Source organism: Gymnoscopelus microlampas (genome assembly GCF_963454915.1).
Source record: "Gymnoscopelus microlampas genome assembly, chromosome: 4".
In the NCBI taxonomy this organism is placed as follows: Eukaryota; Metazoa; Chordata; class Actinopteri; order Myctophiformes; family Myctophidae; genus Gymnoscopelus; species Gymnoscopelus microlampas.
This window is the reverse complement of record NC_139941.1, coordinates 52,059,839-52,086,705: the sequence shown is the minus strand read 5'-3', so window position 1 is coordinate 52,086,705 and position 26,867 is coordinate 52,059,839. Positions and strand designations below refer to the sequence as shown.

Below are 26,867 nucleotides of genomic sequence, written 5' to 3'. Positions count from 1 at the left end.
CTGCATGCTTCCCTTCATTATAGAGGCAGAGATATTCACTGTCTGCATGCTTCCCTTCATTATGGAGGCAGAGATATTCACTGTCTGCATGCTTCCCTTCATTATGGAGGCAGAGATATTCACTGTCTGCATGCTTCCCTTCATTATGGAGGCAGAGATATTCACTGTCTACATGTTTCCTTTACATTACTTTACATTACATTAGCAGACGCTTTTATCCAAAGCGACTAACAATAAGTGCATTCAACATAGGTAGGGAACAAAAACTACTAATCACCAGAAGTCCTAAGTGCATTTTCTTCTAAAACAAGCGACCAAGAGTATACCTAGCGCTAAGGTAAAAGTGCAATATATCAACTCCCTACTTTCTTAAACAGATGATACAAATAGCAAAATCAAATGAGCAGGAGCTAAAACAAATAAGTGTATCGACTAAACAAGATCCAATAAAACAATACAATAATAAAACAAGAGTTCATACAACTAGTTAACAAGTAGGCAAGGCGAAGAGGAAGGGTAGTGTTTCCTGAAGAGGTGGGTTTTCAGCCTGCGGCGAAAGATGGGCAGTGACTCTGCTGTCCTGACATCAGTGGGAAGTTCATTCCACCACTGTGGGGCCAGAACATACAAATATTTCATATTTTTCAATATATTATGCTTCCACTCCACTACATCCCAGATGGCAAATATGAGTGGCTTTTTATTAGAGGTATTCCTCCAGAGTTTCTGTCGGATAGGAATCCTCTTGGAAATATTTGCTCGATTTTGAATTAGCAGTTTAAAACTACACTACGTAAGGTTTTTGTGTGAATAAACTGATATTTGGATCAGTGTATATGGTAGTATATACAGTATAACTGGTTGACTGGTGGTACAGGCTGTAAGTAAAAATTATATTTCTCCCCTGAGCAAGCAGGTAGGCTCTATTAGCTCAGTGGTAAAACAAATAAATTCAGCACTTGGAGATGGGTTCGCAGTAGAACATGGGTTTGAATCCGGGGTAGATGTTGTCTGGGATTATGAATATTGTGATATGAGTGTTGTATATTTCTGGTTTTAATCATTTAACCCCTTTTTATACTCTCAAAACACAGTGAGTAAGCCTTGCACTAAGCCGAGCCAGTCGGGTCTCTTCTCTACATGTAAAGTGTCTTGAGACAACTTGTTGTGATTTGACACTTTAATAAAATTGAATTGAATTGAATTGAATGTGGCCCACAGGGCAGGAACCTATATACGTATCTCCTGTTTATGTAGCGTGAGGTGGCTTGATGTGCAACTACTCCCCCTGGACATGACGCTAGTGTGTCACAGGAAACTTACCCCCAATCCAACCCTTGATGCTGGGTGCCAAGCAGAGTAGTGACACCATAGGGAAAAAACTGGTTCACGTATAAACCCAATACAGAGAAAGCTACATGCTTTCTAGTAAGTAAGTAGTAAGCCTTGCCAAGCCATGTGGCCCACAGCAGTGGTGAGTTCTAGTTTTTTTGGAGGGCATACTACTGTATAATTATTCCCTCCCACACGCAAGGAACGTGCAGCTGCACATGCGCGCATATGTACACGCACACATGGTCGCCGAAGTAGTTAATGTGTGAATTACTTGCCACACATATTAAGCCTTCACCTCAGACGCCACATTATCACATGAAAAAGGCTATTTGAGAACTGAAGTTTACATTCTTGCTGCCCCCCAGCCCCTCCTCCTGCGTATCAGATACGCTTTTTTGGATATTTTTTGGATGGCTTTTTATGCTTGGCTACGAAACTTTTCTTCAGGTCACACTACGTATGTAGCGTAACACGGTAGAACACACCATTGTTTTATCTCCTGTTTCTGTAGCGTGAGGTGGCTTGATGTACGAGTGCATCCCCTGGACTAGTGTTGATTTTGACAGCAAATTTTTATTCAGTTTTAGTCATAGTCTTTTGAATCAAATTCCATTTAGTTTCAGTCATATTTTACTCATCTGAAATGTTTTACTGTTAGTCTAGTTATAGTCGACTAAATATCATAAGATTATAGTCGACTAAATTTACAGTTGATTTAGTCGACTAAGATGTATGTTGGCGGTGCCTTGATGGTGTCGTAATGACTGATTTTACACTTGGTTGCATGCTGAAAATATCTGCTATTTTCAGAGCGCAACACCTGAGCGCAACCAAACACAAAATGACTTGTCTTCTAGTTCTACTGGATCTCTTCTCCACTAGTCCCTCACTAAAATTTTAGTCTAGTTTGTATTTGTTGACGAAATTGTCAATATATTTAGTCATAGTTTTAGTCATCATAGCTTAGTTTTTATTTAGTTTTCGTCAGTGAAAAAAGGTAGTCGACGAACATATTTCGTCATAGTTTTAGTCGACGAAATCAACACTGCCCTGGACATGACGTTAGTATGTCGCAGGGACCCAATCTAACCCCTGAGTGCCATGCAAGGAGGCATTGGGTCCCATTGCTATAGTCTTTGGTATGACCCCGACCTCACAATCTCAGGGCAGACGCTCTAACCACAAGGCCACTGAGCCATTGTACTTCCAGAGCATGACGTGCCCCATTTAACATGGAGGTCAGGGTGAACGTGGTTATAAGCATGGTAGCTATACAGCCGTAGCTTCCTGTGACGGACAACTTCAATGAGCGTGTTGTTGGCTCCTGCTGCCTCGTGTCTGTCTTCCTGCCGACCCCGCTGTCTCTGAACTGTTCTCTATCAGAATGACACACACACACACACACACACACACACACACACACACACACACACACACACACACACACACACACACACACACAGACCCTCGGGGCCTGTGCACATTAGTGTCATCATCATTACCGCACACACAATGAGGTTGTTAAACCACTGACGCAATGATCGTGGAGTGGAGAAAGAGAGAGTGGAAATAAACATCGAACGTTTGTACTTTCTCCTCCTGCACTATTTCCTGTGAGCCGCGGTGCTCTCTGCCTCTGCAGCTGGTGGTAAACATACTGTAATGCAGTCAGTGGTTCCCTAACAATGGGTCTCGGGACCCAGAAAATCTAAACATCCTCCTATAATTCTACAAAGCTCTGTGAGTGAGTGAGCGCGTCCCCCAAAATCTCTTCTACCCAGTTCTCCTCAGTGGCTGGAGCAATTGATTCGCATTTGCACACACTGGCCATTGACCATTACCATGTGCACGGAACACCGAAGCCTGTTTTTCTTTTTTCGCTTTCCCCAAATGTCAGCTGTTTATTAGCGTTTTTGTGATCGCTGGCTCCAGGTTGCCAAATCATGTGCGTGAAACAAGCACCGGTGTTGCCACATCCGTGAAACAAGCGGACCGTCCGTGAAACGAGCGGACCATGACGCACTTTGGGTGCTCATATACCCCGACGGGTATGGTCTAGTTTCCATAAATTCTCAAACGTTTTTGCAACTGCCATTGGGGATAATGGTTGCAAGTAGTTGCATGTCGCAAGGAGTTGCAAGTAGGGATGTTAACAATTAATCTATAATCGATAAATGTATCTATTTTCAATTCATAACAAATTGGGCCAGTGAAAGTTACAGGTATGGTGTGTGTGATATCAAATGTGAGCTTACCATAATCACAGTAATCCTTAATCACATTCCATCATATTCAAGGTTTTGAAATGAGACAGGGGTGGGGTGCAGAGGGGAGGTGTGTGTGTGTGTGTGTGTGTGTGTGTGTGTGTGTGTGTGTGTGTGTGTGTGTGTGTGTGTGTGTGTGTGTGTGTGTGTGTCTCTGTTCAGCTGATGCTCGTTAATGTTATATACATCAATGCAATTATGTTTCTGCACTCATTTTCAGTCTCGGACAAGAAGATTCCTTTTGGTTAAAAAAAACGCAGCTTATCAAGTAATAGATTAATCGATCGATAAGGTTATCAACTATCAATCAATGAATGAATCGATCATTTGCATCCCTATAGTTGCAAGTCGCATGTCGCAAGGAGTTGCATTGGTGTGGACTGGCCTTTAAATGTATGCTATGGGACTCGAGCTGAAATATTTGGAAACCTACTGCTCTAATATATGTAAGAGTCATGCAGAGAGACACACACACACACACACACACACACACACACACACACACACACACACACACACACACACACACACACACACACACACACACGTGCACACGTGCACACACAGACAGACAGAGGCCCGTTTGATTATGTGTTTTCTCTCTTTCCCCCTGGCAGGAAAAAGTCTCCATAAGCCACACAGTGAGGCTGTAATGACAGGCTGCCAGGCCGGGTCCCCACATGCTGGCTGTTTGTGTGACAGTGGGGTGGCTGGGGGGAGGGGGGGACGGGCGAGGGGCTCTTTCATCTCCATCAGAATGTGTTTTATTAGGGTTGTTGTGTGATAGTGTTGGCAGGACCCTGCCCCGTTATTATGAGCAGTGGTGGACCAAAGTACTCAACCACCAGTACTTGAGTAAAAGATCTAGATACTCAAGTGAAAGTTGCTCAGTCAAATTTGTTCTCGAGTTAAAGTGCTTGCATTTAAAAAAAAGTGAAGTACTCAAAAGTGCAAAGTACATTTACTTTTTGATATCAATTGCTGTATTGCGCTGTCTCAAGCAAACTTGATCAGGAGAGGCACCGCCATGCGAGCTAATTAAAGCAAGTGAGTCGCTGTGCCGAACGTCGCAAAGTTCGCTTGAGCTGAGTTGGCTCAAGCAAACTTTGCGACGTTCGGCACAGCGACTCAGTGACGTCAGAGTTAGGGCTGTGAATCGTCTGCTATCTCACGATTCGATCGATTCTGATTATTGGGGTCACGATTGCGTTTTTTTCAAAACAAACGATTCTCGATTCAAAACTATTCTCGATTCAAAAATTAGGATTTCAGAATCTACACCAGTCTGCTGGCATGAGAGCAGAGCACATTTGCATAGCTTTTATAATTGTAAAGGTTTTATCAACTGATATAATGTAACCGCAGAAAGGTAAATCCAAGATTTAAAAAAAAAAAACACTTTTGGAAAACGAGAATCGATTCTGAATCGTCCAACATTAGAATCGGGATTCGTATTCGAACCGATTTTTTTCTGACACCCCTAGTCCGAGTTATGTACCGATATAGGCACATAATCGTAAGTCATATTTTGGGGTCAGGGTTTGCCCCAAATGCCCCTCAAAGTGACTACTGGCCAATCACAGCACGTCTTCTCCGGGACTTTCCCAACTCCCGTGCACTCATATAGCTAGCGTCCTTGCCTTGGTACCAGTGGTGGAAAAAGTACTCAACTGTTTTTGCGACGCGTTTTGAGGTTGTAGATCGGCTATTTTCAAATAGCCTAGGTATAAAATAGGGCTGAAGTGGTTAATGTATGTTTTATAATGTAATCATTTATATGTGCAAAGTAACTAGTAACTAAAGTTTTCAGATAATTGTAGTGGAGTAAAAGTACAATATTTGCCTCTGAGATGTAGTGGCGTAGAAGTAAAAGTATGGGAAATTGGAAATACCTCAAAATTGTACTTAAGTACAGTACTTGAGTAAATGTACTTAGTTACTTTACACCACTGCTTGGTACATATTTTATCCCAAAGCTGTGTGACGGTTGACCTGGCAGAGAGCGACCATTGTGTGTCTGGTTGTAAATCCTCATAGCTACTGGCACAAAGGACCATGCCCAAGTCTCAATAGTGAAAATAGCAGATCTAATCAGCCCTCAGGGTGCAGCAGGGAGGGGAGCACATAACATAAGCTTGTGAATCTAAATCACTGTTCTCCAGTTAGACGTTGAAGAGGGCTCCATTCACGTTTTTCCACATGAAAGCCAAAATGTGGAAATGATTCTGTTGGACGGAGCCCCACCACCAGCGTTACCAGCAGTGTTGCCATGTCTGCTTATTATAAGCGACCTTGGGGCTTGTTTTTTCTGTAAAGTTGCTAGCGTTTTTTCTTGTTTTTGGGTTTGTTTTTAAAGTGTAGTTGCTTATTTGGAGCTTGTTTCCTAATGTTGTTTAACCCAGGGGTTCTCAAACATTTTCATGTCAAGGACCCCCGAATTAATGTATTGTTTATGTGTACCTTGCTTACTGTCAATAGCTCTGCATTAAGACTTACTTGACTTAAACCCTTTTGCTCTTTGGGGAGCATAGGTCATTTATGAATTTCCTCCGGCTACTGTAGTTCGGTGTTGGGCGATCTTCTCTGCTTCCTTCCAAGATGTTCCTTTTTCCCCGAGTTCCTGGTTTTCTTTCCCCCTGAGGGTTCCAGGTTAAGGCCTGCCTGGTTATGTTGGAGGATGGTTTCCTCAGGGTGTGCCCAATCCAGCCCCATTTCCTGCATTTAATTTCGGTTTCAATTTGCTCTTGTTGTGTGGTTTGCCAGAGCTCTTCATTTGTGATGCTGTTGGGCCAGTAGATTGCCTGGATTCAGAGCGTCTGTTAAATGTCTAAATTGCAAATTGTATGTCCACCACGGACCCTGCCCCCCCCTAAACACATTTTGTGCCAGGGAATCCCATACCAGATTTGTGTTGTTAAAATGTTCAAAAAATATATTTAAAATGTTTCACTTTTTTTCAAGATTGTTTTGAAAATAGCAGATCTACACGCTTGCGACGCGTTGTGTGAGCTTGTGGATCGACTATTTTTAAATAGCCGATGCATATAGATAAAGAGTATAAAGTGCTCTTGTGGCCTATAGTCGCTTCTTTTGGGCTCGTTACTTTGCACAGACCTGGTTGCTTATTTCTCACAACATCTGGCAACACAAAATCTGGCAACACTGTTTAGCGCTGCTATAACATAGTGGAAAAGTGAGCCGAGCGCTCCAGGACTCCAGCATAGCTCCTGATGAATGAAGTAGAACCTGGATTGGATGGATGGGGGCTTGCATTACATTATGTTAAAGGTGAATCTGGGACACGACGGCATCATCTGGCCTTCCTTTAGCTTTCTGTGGAACCTGCCAGGAAATAACGGCCTCACTTTAGTAGAACTAGAAGTGATGAAAGCTGTGCTTCATCGTCAAGACTGTATAAAAGTTCCAAATATAAAGTTTTAAGAGATTGCTTTAAGAATCCAAGCCAATAAGGATGCAAATGCAAAAAAAAAACAGCCAAATGTGTTTTCGGTCCTCTAGTACAGTGATTCTCAATCTGTGGGTTGGGACCCCCAGGGTGGTCCCCACAGGAGGGGGTCCCCAGATGACAGCAAAGCTCTACACATAATTTAGCATGGAAAAGTATTTATTTTATATTTTTGTATACCTTTTATTTAGAAAGGGATAGTGAAAGTAGGCTGACAGGAAATGGGGAGAGAGATGGGGGGGCTGGGTGACACGCAGCAAAGGTCGTTGGGAACGGGAGTCGAACCCGCGACACGCTGTCAGGCTGGCATTGCAGCCTACTGTAGGTTGCCTGGGCCGTCACTTCATGGCCCAGGCCTGGAAAAGTATTTTTAACAGACTGTGGGTAGACCATGATTGTGTTTTCTTGTCAGCTTTGGACTTGAATTTGTATAATGCCTCAATGGGACACACCAGTGTAGGACTACACCTATAATTAGGCCTACTCTGTGTCTTTGTCTATCACACCCTGAAGAAGGCGCAAGCCGACACAAGTTGGTGTTTTTTTAAAGGGGCTACACCATGTTTTTTTTTGGGGGGTGGGGGTTATTTTTTGGGCTCCCCAGTGTCTCTTGTACCCCAAAAAATATTTTTTGTTAACATTCAGTCATTCATTCTCATTTCAGAGATTTTCAGAATGGGCGTGTCTGAACAGGCCATCTCAGAATGGCAATGCAAGTGACATCACTTGCATTTCTACCCATGTATTTTGACAGACAGAATTGCTCAGTAGCACCCCTCTGCCCAAAAGGACGTTTTGGTATTGCAGCTGAAAAAGCTTGGAATGACAGACAGTCAGATTGTGAGAAAAAATATCTGGATGTTTTTTTAGGCTTACAACCTGTTTAATACGTATTAGGGGGCAATATTTATATATAATATATATTTTTTATATTCATGGTGTAGTCCCTTTAATGTTTGTAGCCCATATTTAATAAAGGCCTTTTACCTACAAAGCCACCTTGAGTGCCTGGACCTGGATTTTTTATGCCTTTCTGGCATATTTCCTCTCTCTTGCACATTATTCCCTTTCATGAGCACCGGTGGTCTGAGTTATACCAGTAAGCGCTCCAATAACTTATAATAATCTTTGATGAGGCAGTATTGTGTTGTATTTCCTAAAAAATATTTTGGACATAGTTGGTTTCTGCCCCGACAGCAGAGATATTGTGAAATTAATCAGATCCACCGTCACCGCCGTCCTTCCGTAATGTGGGTGGACGTCATCAACATAACGTGTTTACACATTTCGTAAACATTAAGCGTTTTAAGCGTTTAAGAAGTCACACCCCTGGCAGCCTCCTAAAGTGTTTTTCCTGGAATGGCAGAGAGAGACGAGACCACCCCAGTGAGTCCATAACCTCATTGTGGTCCAGTGGAATCTGAACAGGGCCTCCTTAAGGAGATGACATTGATAAGGCAGCAACACAATGGAGCCAACAAGCACATGCTCAAGGCCCCATCTGTGTGTGACAGCCCCATATGTGTAGCATTGTGTGGCTCTTTCTGAGAGGTCGTAAATGGCCCCCGGGGGGGACGGGGACCGACCCAGAACTAAGGTCACGTCAGTGTTGTTGACGAGGGTCCTGTAAGGTCATCTGATAACGAGAGAAAAATGCCTCCCGAAATGCTCAGTCAGCCCAGGAGTGGGGAAAGAAAAGGCTCTTGACTGGCTTGTCTGGGAGTGACTCAGCTCGATGTGGGGCTGATAAGTAGAGCTGTCGGGTGGAAACCTTGTCCAAAACCGTTACGTTTCAGGAAATGAATATATATATATATATATATATATATATATATATATATAGAGAGAGAAAAAATAACATGCATTCCAATGGATCCTTCCTAAAATAATGGCATATGTCTTTTTTTTTTAGGACATTTTTTAGTTGTTGCAAAAATCATCTCTTCATGACACTGGCCACCTTTGGTAAAAATGGCCTATATCCTTATTGAAAAGATCATGCTGTTCCCGCCCTAGTAGCAGTGCTGTAAAGTAACTAAGTACATTTACTCAAGTACTATACTTAAGTACAAGTTTGAGGTATTTCTTACTTTACTGGAGTATTTCCAATTTGCAGTACTTTTACTTCTGCTGCACTACATCTCAGAGGCAAGTTACTTTTACTCCACTTCAATTATTTAAAAACTCTAGTTACTAGTTACTTTGTAGATTTTGATTATTACAAAAGATACATTACCCACTTCAGCCCTGTATACATTTCGGCCATTTGAATATAGCAGATCTACAAGCTCACAGTGAGCTTGTAGATCTGCTATATTGTGAAATTATTAAAACAAATTCTCAGATCCACTGTGGACGTCATCAACATAACATGTTTACACATTTCGTAAACATTTAGTGTTTTAAAGCGTTTAAGAAGTCACACCCCTGGCAGCCTGTTGGGGAACCATGATCTACAAGCTTGTACAGTAAATCGTCTAATAGGGATGTCCGATTTTATCGGCCTCCCGATATTATCGGCCGATATTAGCATAAAAATTGATATCGGGAAAATATCGGCATCGGTTTTTGAAAAAAAAAAAAATGTTTTTTTTTTTTTTTTTGCTTTATAAATAAGTTACAGGAGTTCTTACTGTATATGGTGTGTGTGATATGAAATTTGAGCTTACCCTAATCACAATAATCCCCGCATATATCGGTATCGGTTGATATCGGTATCGGTAATTAAGAGTTGGACAATATCGGTATATCGGTTATCGGTAAAAAAGCCAATATCGGACAACCCTATCGTCTAATATACCCTGCTTTTTGTGTGACACTGTTGTACAACAAAGTAGGGCGTTCATTTATGAAACAAACATTTAAAAGTTGAAATACTGTATGGAGATACAAGGTTTCAGCCCAACAGACTGATGTATGAATCACCCTCCAACTCAAAGTGATGATAAATGGTTTTACAATGTCCCTCTGTCTGTCCACGCCCTGGAACCTCAGGCCTTTCTCTCTCTCATAAGTAAGTAAGTAGGAGAGGCTTATTGTCAGTATGAGCCGATAACGTGAGAGTTTATCCCTGTTACAAGGCTCTAATAGACCCCTGGGAGATGGATTGTTGAGGTGGAGCGCCACACCTACCATCAGCTTCCAGTACTTAGTGCACGACTTGCCGCATTCAAGCCGGGCTACTAGTGATGGGTCAAGATTTTAGATGCAATTATCGCGGGGCGGGCGGAGCGGGTCCACACGCGGGGGAACATTTTAGGGAAAGTTTAGGGAAATTAGAATCCCCTCCCCCTTGTAATCGCCGACACTGGAGCCAATGTCAGACTGAAGCTCCACGCAGCTTCAGGCTGATAATCAGGCTAGGTCGGTAGGCTACTTTTTCGTTTTTGCGGGACGCCGTAACCACTTGGCCTGTTTACATGTCTGGCTAATAAAGTATTGAAAACCATCCATCCCTGGTCAATGATCTTTTAACCAATTTCATGTGTTTTTATTTGGGGCTTTTACGGCAAAACAAATAATGTTCTTTTTGATAGATTGTGTTAATACATACAGCACCCGGGGAGCAGTTAGGGGTTAAATGTCTTGCTCAGGGACTGGGCATATTGGGCGGACTGGGTGGGTGAACCAGAGACTCATTCAGCTATGGTCACCCTACGCCCCTCCATCACTCCACACCCACTGTTCTCTCATTCCCTTCCTTCTTCCTCCATACTGGTCATCACAGATGATGATCACTCGTTCATTCTCTCTCTCCATACTGGTCATCACCAGATGATGATCCCTCGTTCATTCTCTCTATCCCTTCATTTTCTCCCAATTTGAACCATCATGACATCATGATGATGAATTGTTCAATCTTCAGTCAACACCTCATAGACTGTGTGTGTGTGTGTGTGTGTGTGTGTGTGTGTGTGTGTGTGTGTGTGTGTGTGTGTGTGTGTGTGTGTGTGTGTGGTGGTCTAAGTCAGTGGCTCTCAAACTTTTTCATGTCACAGGACCCCCAAATGGACACTTATTAGCCCACGGACCCCCATTTGAAAAGATATGCCAGGGACCCCCATAAGAGAAGATTTTTGTGGCTCTAGCAGTGTATTAGGCTATGGGCCCCCATCTAATGGCATTTCTATCTCTGGGACCCCAATTTATATTGTTGTATCAATGTTAATTTAACTCTGAGAGTGTTCAAAGGGAACACTCTCAGAGTTACAGACCCATAAGGGTTCATTTGGTTCCTAACTATCTATCACTTAGCTGGGGGGACCCCCTGGAACTTCCCCAAGGACCCCTGGGGGTCCCCAGACCCCACTTTGAAGTCCAATGTTCTAAGTAGAAGGATGCTGTTTATGATAAACTTCACTCATCTCTGAGGCACAGCCACATATTCACTGTTTTCTCTACATTTCACTCTCGTTGTTCAGTCAGTCAGCAACATTTCCTTTCCTAGCATGGTATGGAGAAACTTGAGCTCAGACACGCTGTGATTGATTGAGTGGCTGCGAAGAGGAGAAGGGAGCGCTCGTTTTGCTTCACACGATAACCTGTTCCGTTCACCACGGCCTTCCCAATCGGACGGAGCGGAGCACCTAGCGCACCTGCCTTTTTTTTAAGTGATTCATAAAGCCATGCATTTGTGGTAAAACCTTCGCCACACACGCAGTGGGCATGGACTGAACCAAAACAGCATGTTGAGTTTGAACCAAAAAATGAGCGCTCCTGTTCCTCTGCTTTCCTTAGAAAAACTAAACTACCCACAGTGAGTGGGTACAGCTCTCTCTCTCTCTCTCTCACACACACACACACACACACACACACACACACACACACACACACACACACACACACACACACACACACACACACACACACACACACACACACACACACACACACACACACACACACACTTCATTATCCAATGTAGGTCACACCCTGTGTTGCCTGGCTAGCCGTGCCATCTGTAAGATATTACATGAGAATGACATGAATGTACTGTTAACCCATTCAATCCTGGAACGCAATATTTTATATGAAAAACGTGAACATTTGTGCAAATCTTTGAATATATATATATTTTTTTTAAAGCAATCATTTTAACTCAAATCTTTGCTTCTGGGGGGATTCTACAAATGTCTTCTAAATCCTAATGATATCATATATGCTATAATATCAGTGGTTCTCAAACTTTTTCTCTATGTATTTGGCCGCGGTATTTGGCCGCGGAACCCCATCTCAAATTATAAGCAAAGATTTGAGTTAAAAATTATATATATATATATATATATATATATATATATATATATATATATATATATATATATATATATATATATATATATATTCAAAGATTTGCACACATTTTCACGATTTATTTCCTCCAAAAATAGCAGATCTACAAGCTCTGTGCCGCGCAATGAGCTTGTAGATCTGCTATTTTTGTATAGCCAAATTAATCTAAAATGACAGAGATGCGTTCCCGGTCTTAATGGGTTAATGTTCAGAATGTCTGCGTCCTACAGAGGAGCTGCTATATTCCAGTGACACATCTGCTACAGAATGGTAAAGAGTGCATTTCTATAGCAGCCTTTATTCAAAGCTGCTTTTACATTCAACATGCATTCCATTCACACATTCACACACACACATTCACACTCCGTTGGCAGAGAGGAAGCCATGCAAGGCGTAGAGGGTTCAGGGATTCTTTAGGATTTTAACCATTCCGGTTCCTCAACGATCCGTTCTTAATGGTCCGAAAAAAGGCTCCTCTATAACGATTCAATCTACATATTTTTAAATACAAATACTACATTCAAGCTGTGTTTATGTTGGGATATGGGCCAACATTTCAATAACGGTGCATCCCCAGTTTTGCAATAGGCATTGCTTTTTCAAATTCAGTGTTTATGTTATATGCCTTTTTTCAGATAAGACAAAATCTGAACGTTTTTAATCACATCAGTAACAGACAGTAGTGTAGGTGACAAGAAGGTCAGTTGGCTCTCATGCATTGAAGGAGGCATGAGCTCGGCCCTGGCCTCCCTAGGTTGGCAGAGGGAGTGTAGTGCCCAGGATTACATATACAATTAGCACTGGGTGTTAAAAATAGGGTTACAAAATCGTGGGATATATATATATATATATATATTTTTTTAAAGTAGTGTATGTATGTATAATCACATCAGTAACAGACAGTAGTGTATGTATATATAATCACATCAGTAACAGACAGTAGTGCATGTATATAATCACATCAGTAACAGACAGTAGTGCATGTATATATAATCACATCAGTAACAGACAGTAGTGCATGTATATAATCACATCAGTAACAGACAGTAGTGCATGTATATATAATCACATCAGTAACAGACAGTAGTGCATGTATATAATCACATCAGTAACAGACAGTAGTGCATGTATGTATGTATAATCACATCAGTAACAGACAGTAGTGCATGTATATAATCACATCAGTAACAGACAGTAGTGTATGTATATATAATCACATCAGTAACAGACAGTAGTGCATGTATATAATCACATCAGTAACAGACAGTAGTGCATGTATATATAATAATCACATCAGTAACAGACAGTAGTGCATGTATATAATCACATCAGTAACAGACAGTAGTGCATGTATATATAATAATCACATCAGTAACAGACAGTAGTGCATGTATATAATCACATCAGTAACAGACAGTAGTGCATGTATATAATCACATCAGTAACAGACAGTAGTGCATGTATATATAATAATCACATCAGTAACAGACAGTAGCGTTTCTCTGACGGTGCAGTAAGCATTATAAAGTGGATTTATTTTAACATGCACCCCAGGAGCTGTATGGAATAACAGGACCAACGCTACGAAGCTGCAGTAGCAACAGCAGTAACTTCTCAATGAGACTGTAAAACAGGATTAAATCAGCTGCTATTTCTGTACACACTGTGTGTGTGTGTGTGTGTGTGTGTGTGTGTGTGTGTGTGTGTGTGTGTGTGTGTGTGTGTGTGTGTGTGTGTGTGTGTGTGTGTGTGTGTGTGTGTGTGTGTGTGTGTGTGTGTGTGTGTGTGTGTGTGTGTGTGTGTGTGTGAACGCACGGCCAGCAGATATTAATAAAAAAAATCCAACCCATGATGACTCAACTCTTCCCAGCTTTTCAAGTCTAGAAGCCCCCCCCCCACACTCTCACACACACACACACACACACACACACACACACACACACACACACACACACACACACACACACGCACACACACATCTTGTGAGCCAGACTGTTTCTTGGACAGAGATGAAACGAGGCCGTAACGAAGTCCCAGTGATGAGGTTTAACCCATTCAATCCGGGAACGCATCTTCTAAACAGTTTTCTGAAAAGCGTATGTTTCTATATCAGTGGTTCTCAAACGTTCAAAGATTTGCACACATTTTCATGATTTTTCAAAAAATAGCAGATCTGAGTGCTGCGCTATGAGCTTGTAGATCTGCTATTTTGAAATAGCCCAAAGTATTAAGTAAAGGTTATAGCTCAAATCTAAAATGACACAGATATGTGGTCCCGGTTGTAAAGGGTTAACAGTAAGTCACATGGCTCTTCAGATCTGACCTTTAGAAGGCTATAGGCCCCCCCCTCATTAAATGAAATACCTCCTGCTCATCCTCTCCTGAACACTCATCTCTAGAATCATCAGAGTATAATTTAATAATAATGTCCAGCTCAGTTTTCACAACAAGAAAACAATGAGTCACTTTGTTCACCGTCTGAATCATATTGGTGTGTCCAGCAGGGTGGAAAAACTACTCTGATAGAATTTAAAACATTATGTGGATCATGGAAAGTCGTGTAGAATTTAAAAATACATTCAGTTTTTTTTTTTTTAACAAAGAACATGTCGTGCCCATATCCATTTTTTTGTATGCAATTACCTAGCCAACCACTCACATTATCTCGGGGGCGGCCATAGCTGAGTGGTTAGTGAGCCCGCCTAGGGTTGCCCCAGGTTCGATTCCAGGCCAGGTCAGCATATGTGTCGATGAAATTAAATTTGTCCCTAAGCAAGACTCTTAACCCCTAATTGCTCACAGGTTCTCATTGGAAACAAGACCGCAAGGACTTTCATGAACGACCTGTTAAAAGGAATTATCTTATCTTATCTTATCTCATCTCCTTTTTCTCTCTCTCTTTGTCTCGCTCTCTGGCTCTGTCTCTGTGTCTGTCTCTGTGTGTGTGTGTGTCTGTCTGTCTGTCTGTCTGTCTGTCTGTCTGTCTGTCTGTCTGTCTGTCTGTCTGTCTGTCTGTCTGTGTGTGTGTGTGTGTGTGTCCGTCCGTCCGTCCGTCCGTCCGTCCGTCCGTCCGTCCGTCCGTCCGTCCGTCTCTGTTTGAATATAAATACTATGAAAAAATTATAGTATTATGAAGACATACTTTTTTCTGCAAAACATATGAGAATCACTTTTGTTGATGTGTTGCTCTAAAAATATCTTTTTTGTGTCATCGTATTGTAGTCTGTGATTGATTGTTTGAATTAACTCATGTTGCAAACTTTCTTATGAATAAATGCAAAATCTAATCTCTCTCTCTCTCTCTCTCCCTCTCTCTCTCCACAGACAGGCGTGGGCCCTGGTGTCGGTGGTGGACGGGGGGAACGGGTCGTGTTCGGAGGCCGTGCGAGAACACGAGAACCACGACACCGGAGGCCAGGCCCTGGCCAGGAAGACCTTCACCACCGTGGACGGAGTGGCCTTCTCTGTCACCGCCTACAGCGAGTGGAAGAACGGTGAGGAACCAAAACCTATTCATGTTTAATCACAACACACACACACACTAGAGTTCTCAAATTCTGTCCGACCCTACCTGACATGACGTTTTCGGGTAGGGCCGGGACTAAAATGCTAATTAGTCGGGCAGAGCCAAGAGGGCGCTGACAGGCGATTCACTTTTACTCTGTGACTGGAGTGGAGAGAGGCTCAGTTTACACTTAACCCATTAAGACCTGGAACTGTGTCATTTTTAGATTTGAGCTAAAAATCATTATTTTACACTTTAGGCTATTCAAAAATAGCAGATCTACAAGCTCATAGCGCGGAACCGAGTGCCGCGCTATGAGCTTGTAGATCTGCTATTTTTGAAAATTTGTAAAAATGTGTGCAAATCTTTGAATATATAAATATTTTTAAAGCGAACATTTTTAACTCAAATCTTTGCTTCTGGGGGTCCCTGGAACAAAATATTTTGATGGGGGTCTGCGGCCAAATACATATAATTTTGGGGGTCCTTGACATGAAAAAGATTGAGCACCACTGATATAGAAACGTACGTTTTTGAGAATACTGTTGAGATTTAGGAGACATGTAGAATCGGCTTCAGGTCTCAATGGGTTTACACAATGACAGTCGGACTCAGGCAGCAGAGAACAGGCGCATATCCATGTCTGTCTGTCAGCACCTCGGCACTGAAGCCTAACCAATGGACCATTTTGCCGAACAAATAATTATCCAGGGATAATCGGTGACGTGACAAAAGCGCTTCCGTATGTATAGCCTTCTAGCGGCCTGTGAACATGACCTATGGCAGGGGTGATGCAACTTTGATGATGGAGAGGGCCACTATATTTCCACACTCACTCCAGAGGGCCACTTTGCATATTGTTGCTGTCGGGCAGAAACATCTTATCTCCATATTTTAACTTTTTTTGTAATTAATGCCGTACTTCGTCATTCTAGTATGTCACACAAAAGTAGCACAAATAGCAGATCTACAAGCTCAAAATGCGGCTAGATGCAGCACGTTTTGAGCCTGTAGCTCTGCTATTTTTGCTATTTTGTAATGGAATCCTGAATTATTTTCTGGTATTTTTTTATTGGAATCCTGAAAAGTATATTTTTTATTTAATTTCAAATGCATTTAGTTATACTTATAAGTTAACTTATTTAACTTAAATACAAATACATTGGACATAAAAAAGTCATTAAACAAATAATGTAGACAGAAGTACTGTAATTGAAGCAGGTCATGATTGCATGTTTGGAATTGTAACAGCTGAAATCAATATATCAGTATTCCGATATTACCTGCGGGCCACATTAAGTGAAGGTGGGGGCCGCATGTGGCCCCGGGCCGCCAGTTGCCCATGTATGACCTATGGGTATACGGTAATTCTGCCTCAGAGCTGCGGTGGCTCCGAGGTGGAAAGGCTGGTGATGCAAGGTTAGAGCTGCGAGGTCAATTTAAAAGACAGCACTTCAGTCTTCCTAAACTAAAGGTGCACAGGGCAGATATGACAGTTAACTTCATTAACATCATTTAATAACTTTTATACTACATTTGAATAGTGAAAATATCTACAAGCTCAAACACGGCGCGAAACGACATGTTTGAGCTTGTAGATCTGCTACTTTTACTTTTTTTTTTTTTAAATTTAATCCTGAAAATGAACAGTTTTGGACAGAGACAGTTGTCACAGTTTCGATGTGCACGATCAGATTTGATAAGATCCATATCTCTGGGACTCACAATATAATTAAGAACGTTTTCATTGTTAGACATGATTTGGTCTGATATGGGTCTGTCATTTTGTCCAGAATTCATGACTTTATTACAGTACTGTCCTGCAGGTATAAGATGTGTTGCTGCACAGCTAGAGGGCAGAACACAGCACCTCTTTACAGCATCTGGAACGCATCTTTATAGTTTGAAACAGACTTTTTACTTGAGGTCACGTGATCATCATGCATTGCAGTACGCCGCTCTATAGCTGACTATAATCACACACCGCTGATTAGTCTAGTCAGCTGTGCCCCCCCCTGCCCCCCCCCCCCCCTCCCCCCTCTGAACGCACACACCCAGTAATGTTTGTAAACAAGAGATATGGTGATGAGGTGAGGTCATAATGCTGGGTGGAGGTGGGAGGTGGAGGACTAAATAGGTTGTGCTGATTGGTTTATAGATCATTCAGTTGAACATGAAAGACATTCCTAAGCGTGTGTGGGCAGCAGCACTGTGATTGCCCCCCTGTTCTTAAGACAAATACCAGGTCTTAACCCATTAAGACCTGAGGAGATTCTTAAAAAGGTTTTCTAAAAAAAATAAAACCCAAGATTTTTCAAAAATAGCAGATCTACAAGCTATGAGCTTGTAGATCTGCTATTTTTGAATAGCCAAAGAAATCTAAAGTGACACAGATGCGTTGTGCGGTGCGGTGTGTGTGTGTGTGTGTGTGTGTGTGTGTGTGTGTGTGTGCGCGCGCATCAAAAGTAGCAGATCTACAATCTATGAGCCATATGAGGTTTCCACCCGACAGAGACGATAACTAGAACGATAATTAAATTAGCGATAAAGAAGGATAAAAACATGTATAACACATATCAACTTGGCAGTCCTTGACACGGAAAGGTTGAGAACTACTGGATTAGATGGATCAGTTTGATTAATGGTTGTTGCACCCCTATATCATTTGCTGTGTGTTCCCAGGTTTTCCCATCTCCGGCTTCCAGGTGGACGCGGTGGACCAGGTGGTGCTGAACTTGCAGGATGAGGTGAACCAGACCTGGCGCCCCGGGGACCAGATCGTGGTTGCCAGCACGGACTATTCCATGCACCAGGCCGAGGAGTTCACACTGCTGCCCTGCCCAGAATGCACCAGCAGACAGGTCCGGATACAAGGTGAGTGTAGAGCCTGCAGATCCGACCGCATATATGCCCATATATGGTCATCTGTATGTATGGCATTGGTTCTCAAAGTGGGGTCTGGGGACCCCATATTTGATACTTTGGCTATTAACACATTGACGTCCAGTCGCGTAGATCTACGCGAACCGATTAAAAGCCGCCACGTGCCAATCGCGTAGATCTACGCCAACTGGTGATATTTTGAAAATCCAATGTTAATTTGAAAAAGTGCACTTTCCGATTTTTTTGATCCATTTCCGGTTCCGGTAGGACGACCGGAAACTAAATTAACCGGGTTCCGTTTTTTTCGATCGTATCCGCTTCCTGTCTGGGATCCGGTTTTAAAGTCTATTATCTCGGTTGTTGTTTTTCCCCTCGCTGATCACTGTCTAGCGTTCACCGCTGTAGCTTCAAGATGGCGGAACGTAAGGGGATACGGTTTTCACTGCTCGTCGCACACAGATCCCCTGTGTGTGTAGAACCAAATGAACGCGCATTTTTAACGGATTTAGCGGGGTCTATGGCGACATGAAAAAAACAAAAAAACAACAATAAAACCTTGGCACTGGTGAGTACATTATGAGATTAAACTCTGGCATGGAATCTGTTAAAAAATAGTGCCGCGCTATGAGCTTGTAGATCTGCTATTTTTGAAAAATCGTGAAAATTCGTGAACATTTTTGAAAATATATATTTTTTAAAGCAAACATTTGTAAATCATTTTTTTGCTTCTGGGGGTCCCTGTGAACAACATATTTTGAGATGGGGGTCCTCGGCCAAATACATGTCATTTTGGGGGTCCTTGACATGAAAAGGTTTGAGAACCACTGATGTATGGGACCGACCTAAAACTCGCCGTTGAGTAGTTCGGATATCCAGTTGTCCAGAACCACCGATTCAACCAATATGCCCATATATGGGCATGCCAGTATACAGGGGATGGGCATATACTAATGACATTAGGGATCTTCATTATTATGAGCATAAAAGGGAAACTAAATCTTTGTTGAATACCAAACTGACTGGATTAATCCTTGTCCTTGAAATAAGATTAAAAAAAGTTTGAGAAACACTGGATTAATTGATTATTCTACTATGTCAGTGTACCATTATTTTGTTTTTTGTTTTGTTTTTGTGGGTGGGGGGGGTGGGGTCTACTTTCATCTCACAAGGAGCATGTGGTCTGTGTGCTCTAACTGGATGAGCTGCTACCAGGCAGGCACACCGCACAGTGTAACCATGTTCACCTCAGTGAATACACAACCTATTATCGGTTATGGTTTCTGTTGTGAAAGTTCTCCATGTTTATAGAAAAAGTCCCTGCAGTGGAGGTCTGGAGGGAAGCTACAAACAAAGGACTTCTGAGGACACACACACACACGCATCACACACGCACATACACACGCACACACACACACACACATGCACACCACACACGCATGCACACACACACACACACACACACATACACACGCACACACACACACACACACACGCACACGCACACGCACACACATGCACACCACACACGCATGCACACACACACACACACACACACACACACACACACACACACACACACACACACACACACACACACACACACACAGACCACACACGCATGCACGCACCCACACACACGCATGCAATTACGCAGCAGCTACGCATGCATGTACGTACCCACACACGCACCACACACGCATGCACGCACCTCCCCACACACACAAACATACACACATACACACACATGCACGCACCACGCACCCACGCACATACACACACACGCACCACGCACACACACATCCACGCACCCCCACACACGCACGCACGCACGCACGCACCCACCCACACACACACATACACACACACACACACACACACACATGCACTTAAGAAATGCAGCCGATCGGCTCATCTGGCGTCATCTGAAATCCATCATGTAAATCATTCACCATCCATCCCGTTCCGCCCCGAACACATTATTCTGTCAGATTTATAGACCCTCTGCACCGCCCAGCATCACTCCATCCATGCAGATGGACAAGAGTTTATTAATCATCTCACACGCAGAATACAATGCTGTCCGTGAGACGCATTAACATTAACCCATCAAGACCGGGAACGCATCTGTGTCATTTTTAAGATTTCTTTGACTATTCTAAAATAGCACATGTACAAGCTCATAGATGAGCTTGTAGATCTGCTATTTTTGGAAAAATCGTGGAAGATTTGTGCAAATCTTTGAATATGTACCGTATATTTTTAAAGCAAACATTTTTTAACTCTTTTACAACTCCTGGGGGTCCCTGGAACAAAATATTTTGAGATGGGTGGGGGGGGGTCCACGGCAAAATACATTTAAAAAAAAGAATCCCCCAGAAGCAAATATTTGAGTTACAAATGTTCGCTTTAAAAAGATATATATATTCAAAGATTTGCACAATATTTTAACGATTTTTCTTGCACCCAGTGCCGCACTATGAGCTTGTAGATCTGCTATTTTTGAATAGCCCAAAGAAATAAATACAAAATTACATAGATGCGTTCCCAGGTCTTAATGGGTTAAATAGAAATGTGCTCTCCCACACCCCGGCGTGGAGTTCCCCTCCGCTGTATGTCCATTGGCTGACACAGTGGAGTTCCCCTCTGCTGTCGGCCCATTGGCTAACGCAGTGGGACAGTGAGCTCATGGAGCGGGGCTGTCACCAATCACCATCACAACATTTTAGTTGACGATCGATTGTCGTACAAATCATTGCAACGATTGAACGATGTCATTGAGTGTTTTTTGGCCATTGCACATTGAAACATATTAAATCAAAAATTACATTTCTGTTCACAAACAATTGCACGGGGGAAGACATGACAAATAACTTAAATGCTGCCATCCACACAGAACAGAAAATTACTGACAATAATATGAATAACTTTATTTATATAGCACTTCTCTAGACATGAGTCTAGTGCTGCACAAAAATACACAAAAAAAAGAGAGAAAATAAACGAGACAAAATATAACCATGAATACAAATGAAACAAGACGAATAACCATGAGCAAAAGGTTAATTTACAGGAATCATGTACGTTTTTAAAATGTGAAAATGTCTCAGGTAGAGCATTCCAGAGCCTGGGAGCCCGATTACCCATAGTTACAAGGTGTGAATTACGGCCTTTTATAGGAGAGCGTTGCCTGAGGACCTCAGGCTAGGGCTTTCACGACTAGAAATCTTTACTGGTCTGCAAATTTGTATATATATTTTGCCATTGTTTTAATGCCATTACTATTATTATTATTATCCTCCTGCCTTTATTTTTATGCCGTCAAACACGTCATTGGCACGTTTCGCCATTGCGGTAAAACACATCAAACACGTCAATGGCACCATATGAGTCAAGGGAAGCGCTTCTGGCACTGCAGCACAGCAGCCTCTCCAAGGATCATCAAAAAATAAAGGCAGAAAGATTATAATAATAGTAATGGCATTAAAACAATGCAAAAAAAAAAGGTCAACTAGTGGTTATACTAGTCGACTAGATGGTGAAAGCCCTACCTCAGGCCACAGGGAGGTTCATAGGGGGGCAAGAGCTTCGAGATGTAACAAGGACGAGCAAGACCCTTTCGAGCCTTAAACGTAATTTAAATCATTTTGAAATCGATTCTAGAAACAACCAGAAGCCGGTGAAGTGTTGCCAGGACAGGGGTGATATGGTCGCGCATTTTGGTGTTGGTTAGAGGCCTGGCAGCAGAGTTTTGCACAAGTTGCAGGCAGGAGAGTGATTTCTGAGTTATTTCTGAGACAATGACCAGTGTCTTTTCGCTTTTTTGTTGTGTTCTGGGTCGTTTGAGATTTCATGGCAGAGACGGGTATAGTTTCATTTCCCCTGCAACATATTGTGTTATTTTGTTGTATGTTAGGGACTACGGATGAAAATGAGCATCCTTGATAACTGACATATTTACACTGCTTTCCAACTCTACTGTATGTAGTTGTGTTGCTGTGTTCATTAATATGTATACTGCCCCATTCAAATAAACCCAAGTGTCTGTATTCTGGGGGGGGGGGGGGGCGAACATTCTGTGAGCTTGTTGATCGGCTATTTTTGGCTTAGAGATTTGGTGTAGAGAGGGAAAAGGAGCGGGTCCAGGTATAAAGTCTAGGGGGACCCCGGTCAACGGTATTATTTCACCCCACCTGCAACCCAAGGCTAGTAATGAGAATACACCGTTTTATTGAGTTTATTAAGATCCACATTTGCTGATGCATAAGTAAGTAGCCTTGCCGAGCCATGTGGCCCATAGGAGAGGAGTCTATATCTCCTGTGTCTGTAGCGTGAGGCGGCTTGATGTATAAGTACACCTCCTGGACATGACGCTATTATGTCACAGGGACTTACCCCACAAATCCAAGCCTTGATGCTGAGTGCCAAGCAGGGAGGCATTAGATCCATGACCCGGGCACGGTATTGAACCCCGACCTCCCAAATCTCAGGCCGGAAACGTTTTAACCGCAAGGCCACTGCAGAGCTGATGATGCATAACACAGCTAATCTTCTTGGGGTCCACTCATAACATAAAAAAATATATATATATAAAGTGATCCAAGGATAAAAAACTGCTGTATCCAGGGGATATGACTGCAATTTGTGCACACACACACACACACACACACACACACACACACACACACACACACACACACACACACACACACACACACACACACACACACACACACACACACACTCACAACTGAAACCACTAAGCTGCAAGTTATGACTCCACAAGTATTACTCTGAGCTTCCAGCATCGTCGGGGTCAGTAGTGGTAGCATCCAGTGTTGCCAGATTCTGTGAGAGAAAAAAGCGACCAGGTCTAGGAAAACAAGCCCAAAAGAAGTGACCACATGAGCATTTGTTTAAACAAATACATCAGCTATTTGAAAATAGCAGATCTACAAGCTCACAACGCGGCGCGATGCGACGCATTGTGAGCTTGTAGATCTCCTATTTTCAGTTAAAATCTTGGGGGGAAATTATAATAAGCAGACCTGGCAGCAACACTGGTAGCATCCTGTAGTGTTGTCGCTGAGAAGCTGTGTTGTGTTAGCTGTGCTGTGGTTGATGATGTGGGATTAGCCAGAGCACAGTGTGTCAGCAGAAGCTAATAAGCTTATGTTTTCATAAGAACTACACTCTGTTGAAACAGCACAATTTGTGAGTTATAGGTCCAAGACAAAAAAAAACAAAGACATGATGCCATCTCCGGTTTACTTCCCGTATCTGTGTGACATAGGTTGGCCGCCATTTTAGGAGACCGTAATTAGGTTAGTCTATTGATTCCAATGGGAGAGTGAATGTGAACACAGCTTCTGAACGAGCCTTTACCCCCATGGTCACAAGCCACACAATATTCTGAACATTTTGACCAGACGCGTTGCTAGGTCTCTACTAGGTTGGGGGCTTAGCCCCCCAGGCAACGGACCCAAAGTACCCGGCCACGGGATTCACGGGATTCACTTCCGAGACCATTTGTATACAATTTGTGTAATTTTGTGGCTCCCTGTTCGCCACAGGATTCAGTTTATAAGATTGTAATGTTTGTTTTTAAGTCTTTAAATGGGTTGGCACCATTGTACTGTATATCGGAGCTTCTACATCACAATAACTCTACAAGGGTCTTGAGGTCTGCTGACCAGTCACTTCTTGTCAACATCAACATGTCAACTCCTTTTCCTGGAAAGTCTGGAGTGTGCGTGCGTGTGTGTGTGTGTGTGTGTGTGTGTGTGTGTGTGTGTGTGTGTGCTTACAGTAAGTGCGTGCCTGCGTGTATGCTTGCCTAGAGGGGAGGGTTGGCAAAGTACCATCCAGGATCAATGTCAGCTGCACCGTATGGGTGCAGAGCAGTGGTGTAATGTAATTAAGTACATTTACTCAAGCACTGTACTTACGTACGATTCTGAGGTATGTTTTACTTTACTTGAGTATTTCCAATGTTCTGTTGTTTTACTTCTACTCCACTACATCTCAGAGGCAAATATTATACTTTTACTCCACTACAATTATTTGAAAACTTTAGTTACTAGTTACTTTGCAGATATAAATGATTACATTATAAAACATACATTAACCACTTCTTCAGACATGTATACATTTCGGCCATTTGAAAATAGCCGATCTACAAGCGCACACTGTGTCGCGATGCAACGCATTGTGAGCTTGTAGATCGGCTATTTTCAAAAGATTTGTATCCATTTTATACATTTGACGCTTAAGTGCATGCGTGCCTGCGTGCATGCTTGCCAATTGCCATAGGGGAGGGTTTACCAGCTGGCAAAATACCATCCAGGATCTATGTCAGCTGCACCGTTTGTGCAGAGTGGGTTGGTATTCTAGAAGACTATGCAGATATTTGTGTGTGCTTAAGTGTGTGCTTAAGTGTGTGCTTAAGTGTGTGCATGTGTGCGCGCTTAAAGCTGATATAGCAGTTTTCTGCTGACATAAGCAGATTTTTTGGCGATGGCTTATTTTTATTTTAAATCTTTATTTTATTACATTCAGGCGGCTAACAATGCTCCGGTCTAATCAATCCGAACGAGAGGCACCCTGATTGGTTAGTAGGCAAGTATTTGTGGACCAATGACAGAGCTTCTCGCAGATAAAAGAATAGTTTTGGAGGCAGACTGCGGCCCTTAGAAGTGTCACAGAGACTAGATTTCTTTAGGGAGCATTGTTAGCCGTCTGAATATAATAAAATACAATTTAAAAATAAAAATAAGCCAAAACATCTGCTTCTGTCAGCAGAAAACTACTTGTATCAGATTTAATTGCATGCGTGCATGCTTGCCTAGAGGGAAGGGTTTACCAGCAGCTGGCAAAATACCATCCAGGATCAATGTCAGCTGCACCGTATGGGTACAGAATGGGTTGGTATTCTAGAAGACTGCAGATCTTTTTCTTTGTGCGTGTGTGTGCGTGCGTGTGCATGTCTGCGCGTGGCTTTGCTAACTTCCTGTGGTCGTGCAGCTGGGAGGTCAATGTCGATTTAAACCAACATAAAAACATCAGTCATTGTTGAAGACCTCCTGCATGTTTATTCCAACGGTTGTGTTGTGATTTGATTACTGCCCACAAGGAGCACAAGTTTTGCTTGTGCGGCTTGTTGTTGTGTTCCACTTCTGGGATTTTCCTCAAATAAATTGAAGTTTCTAATTGTGTTTTTAACTTTTTACTTTTTGAGGTCGACTCAGCTTTGTTTTTTTTTGATGGAAGTAGGGCTACGACTAGTTCATAATACAGTAGTTTTTATCCTGCTCTGTAAAGCGACTTTGAGTACCTACCTAGAAAAGCCCTATATAAATCCTATGTATTATTATATATTATGAAGACCTGAGGCTGGTTCTAAAAATGTCTTCTAAATCCTAGAACCTTTTTTTTCTGAAACGTATGTTGCTATATCAGTCTTTCTCCAACATTTTCATGTGAAGGCGGACCCCCCAAAATGATGTGTATTTGTCCACTGACCCCATCTCGAAATCTTTTTTGTCCCAGGGAAGATGTATTCAAAGATTTGCACACATTTTCAGGATTTTTCAAAAATAGCAGAAACAGCTATTTTTGCGCTGTAACTCATAGCGCATCACTTTTTGCCGCGCTGCAAACTTGTAGATCTGCTATTTTGGAATAGCCAAAATATAAAATAACGTTTAAGTGGTTAAAATCTAAAGTGACACAGATGCTTTCCCGGTTTTAATGGGTTAAAACTGTGGTTCTCAAACCTTTTCATGTCAAGGACCCCCAAATGTATGTATATTTAGCCATGGACCCCATCTGAAAGTACATTGTGCCAGGGACCCCCATACAAGATAATTATGTGTTGTTAAAATGTTCCACATTGTTCAAAACGTTTCAAGATTTTCTGAAAATTGCTGATCTACAAGCTCACAACGCATTGCATCGCGTTGTGAGCTCAGATCAGCCATTTTCAAATAGCCAAAGTATGTACCGTAGAGTTAAAGTGGTTCCATTGATTTTGATGTCATATTGGCTAATTTTGCTGGGGACCCCTTGGAACTCCCTCAAGGACCTCTGGGGGTCCCAGGACCCTACTTTGAGAACCAACGGGTTATCA

At 42.4% G+C, this 26,867-nt stretch overlaps 1 protein-coding gene across 3 annotated transcripts in view; it reads left to right on the top strand.

The window, feature by feature from the left end:
* cemip2 (cell migration inducing hyaluronidase 2) overlaps positions 1-26,867 on the top strand; it is a 100,145-nt gene that overhangs the window by 25,132 nt on the left and 48,146 nt on the right. For all 3 annotated transcript variants that reach the window (XM_084056186.1, XM_084056184.1, XM_084056185.1), the window contains exons 6-7: positions 15,679-15,848; positions 18,542-18,733. In XM_084056186.1, coding sequence (XP_083912312.1) covers positions 15,679-15,848; positions 18,542-18,733 — 362 coding nt within the window. The remainder of the gene's footprint in view (positions 1-15,678; positions 15,849-18,541; positions 18,734-26,867) is intronic.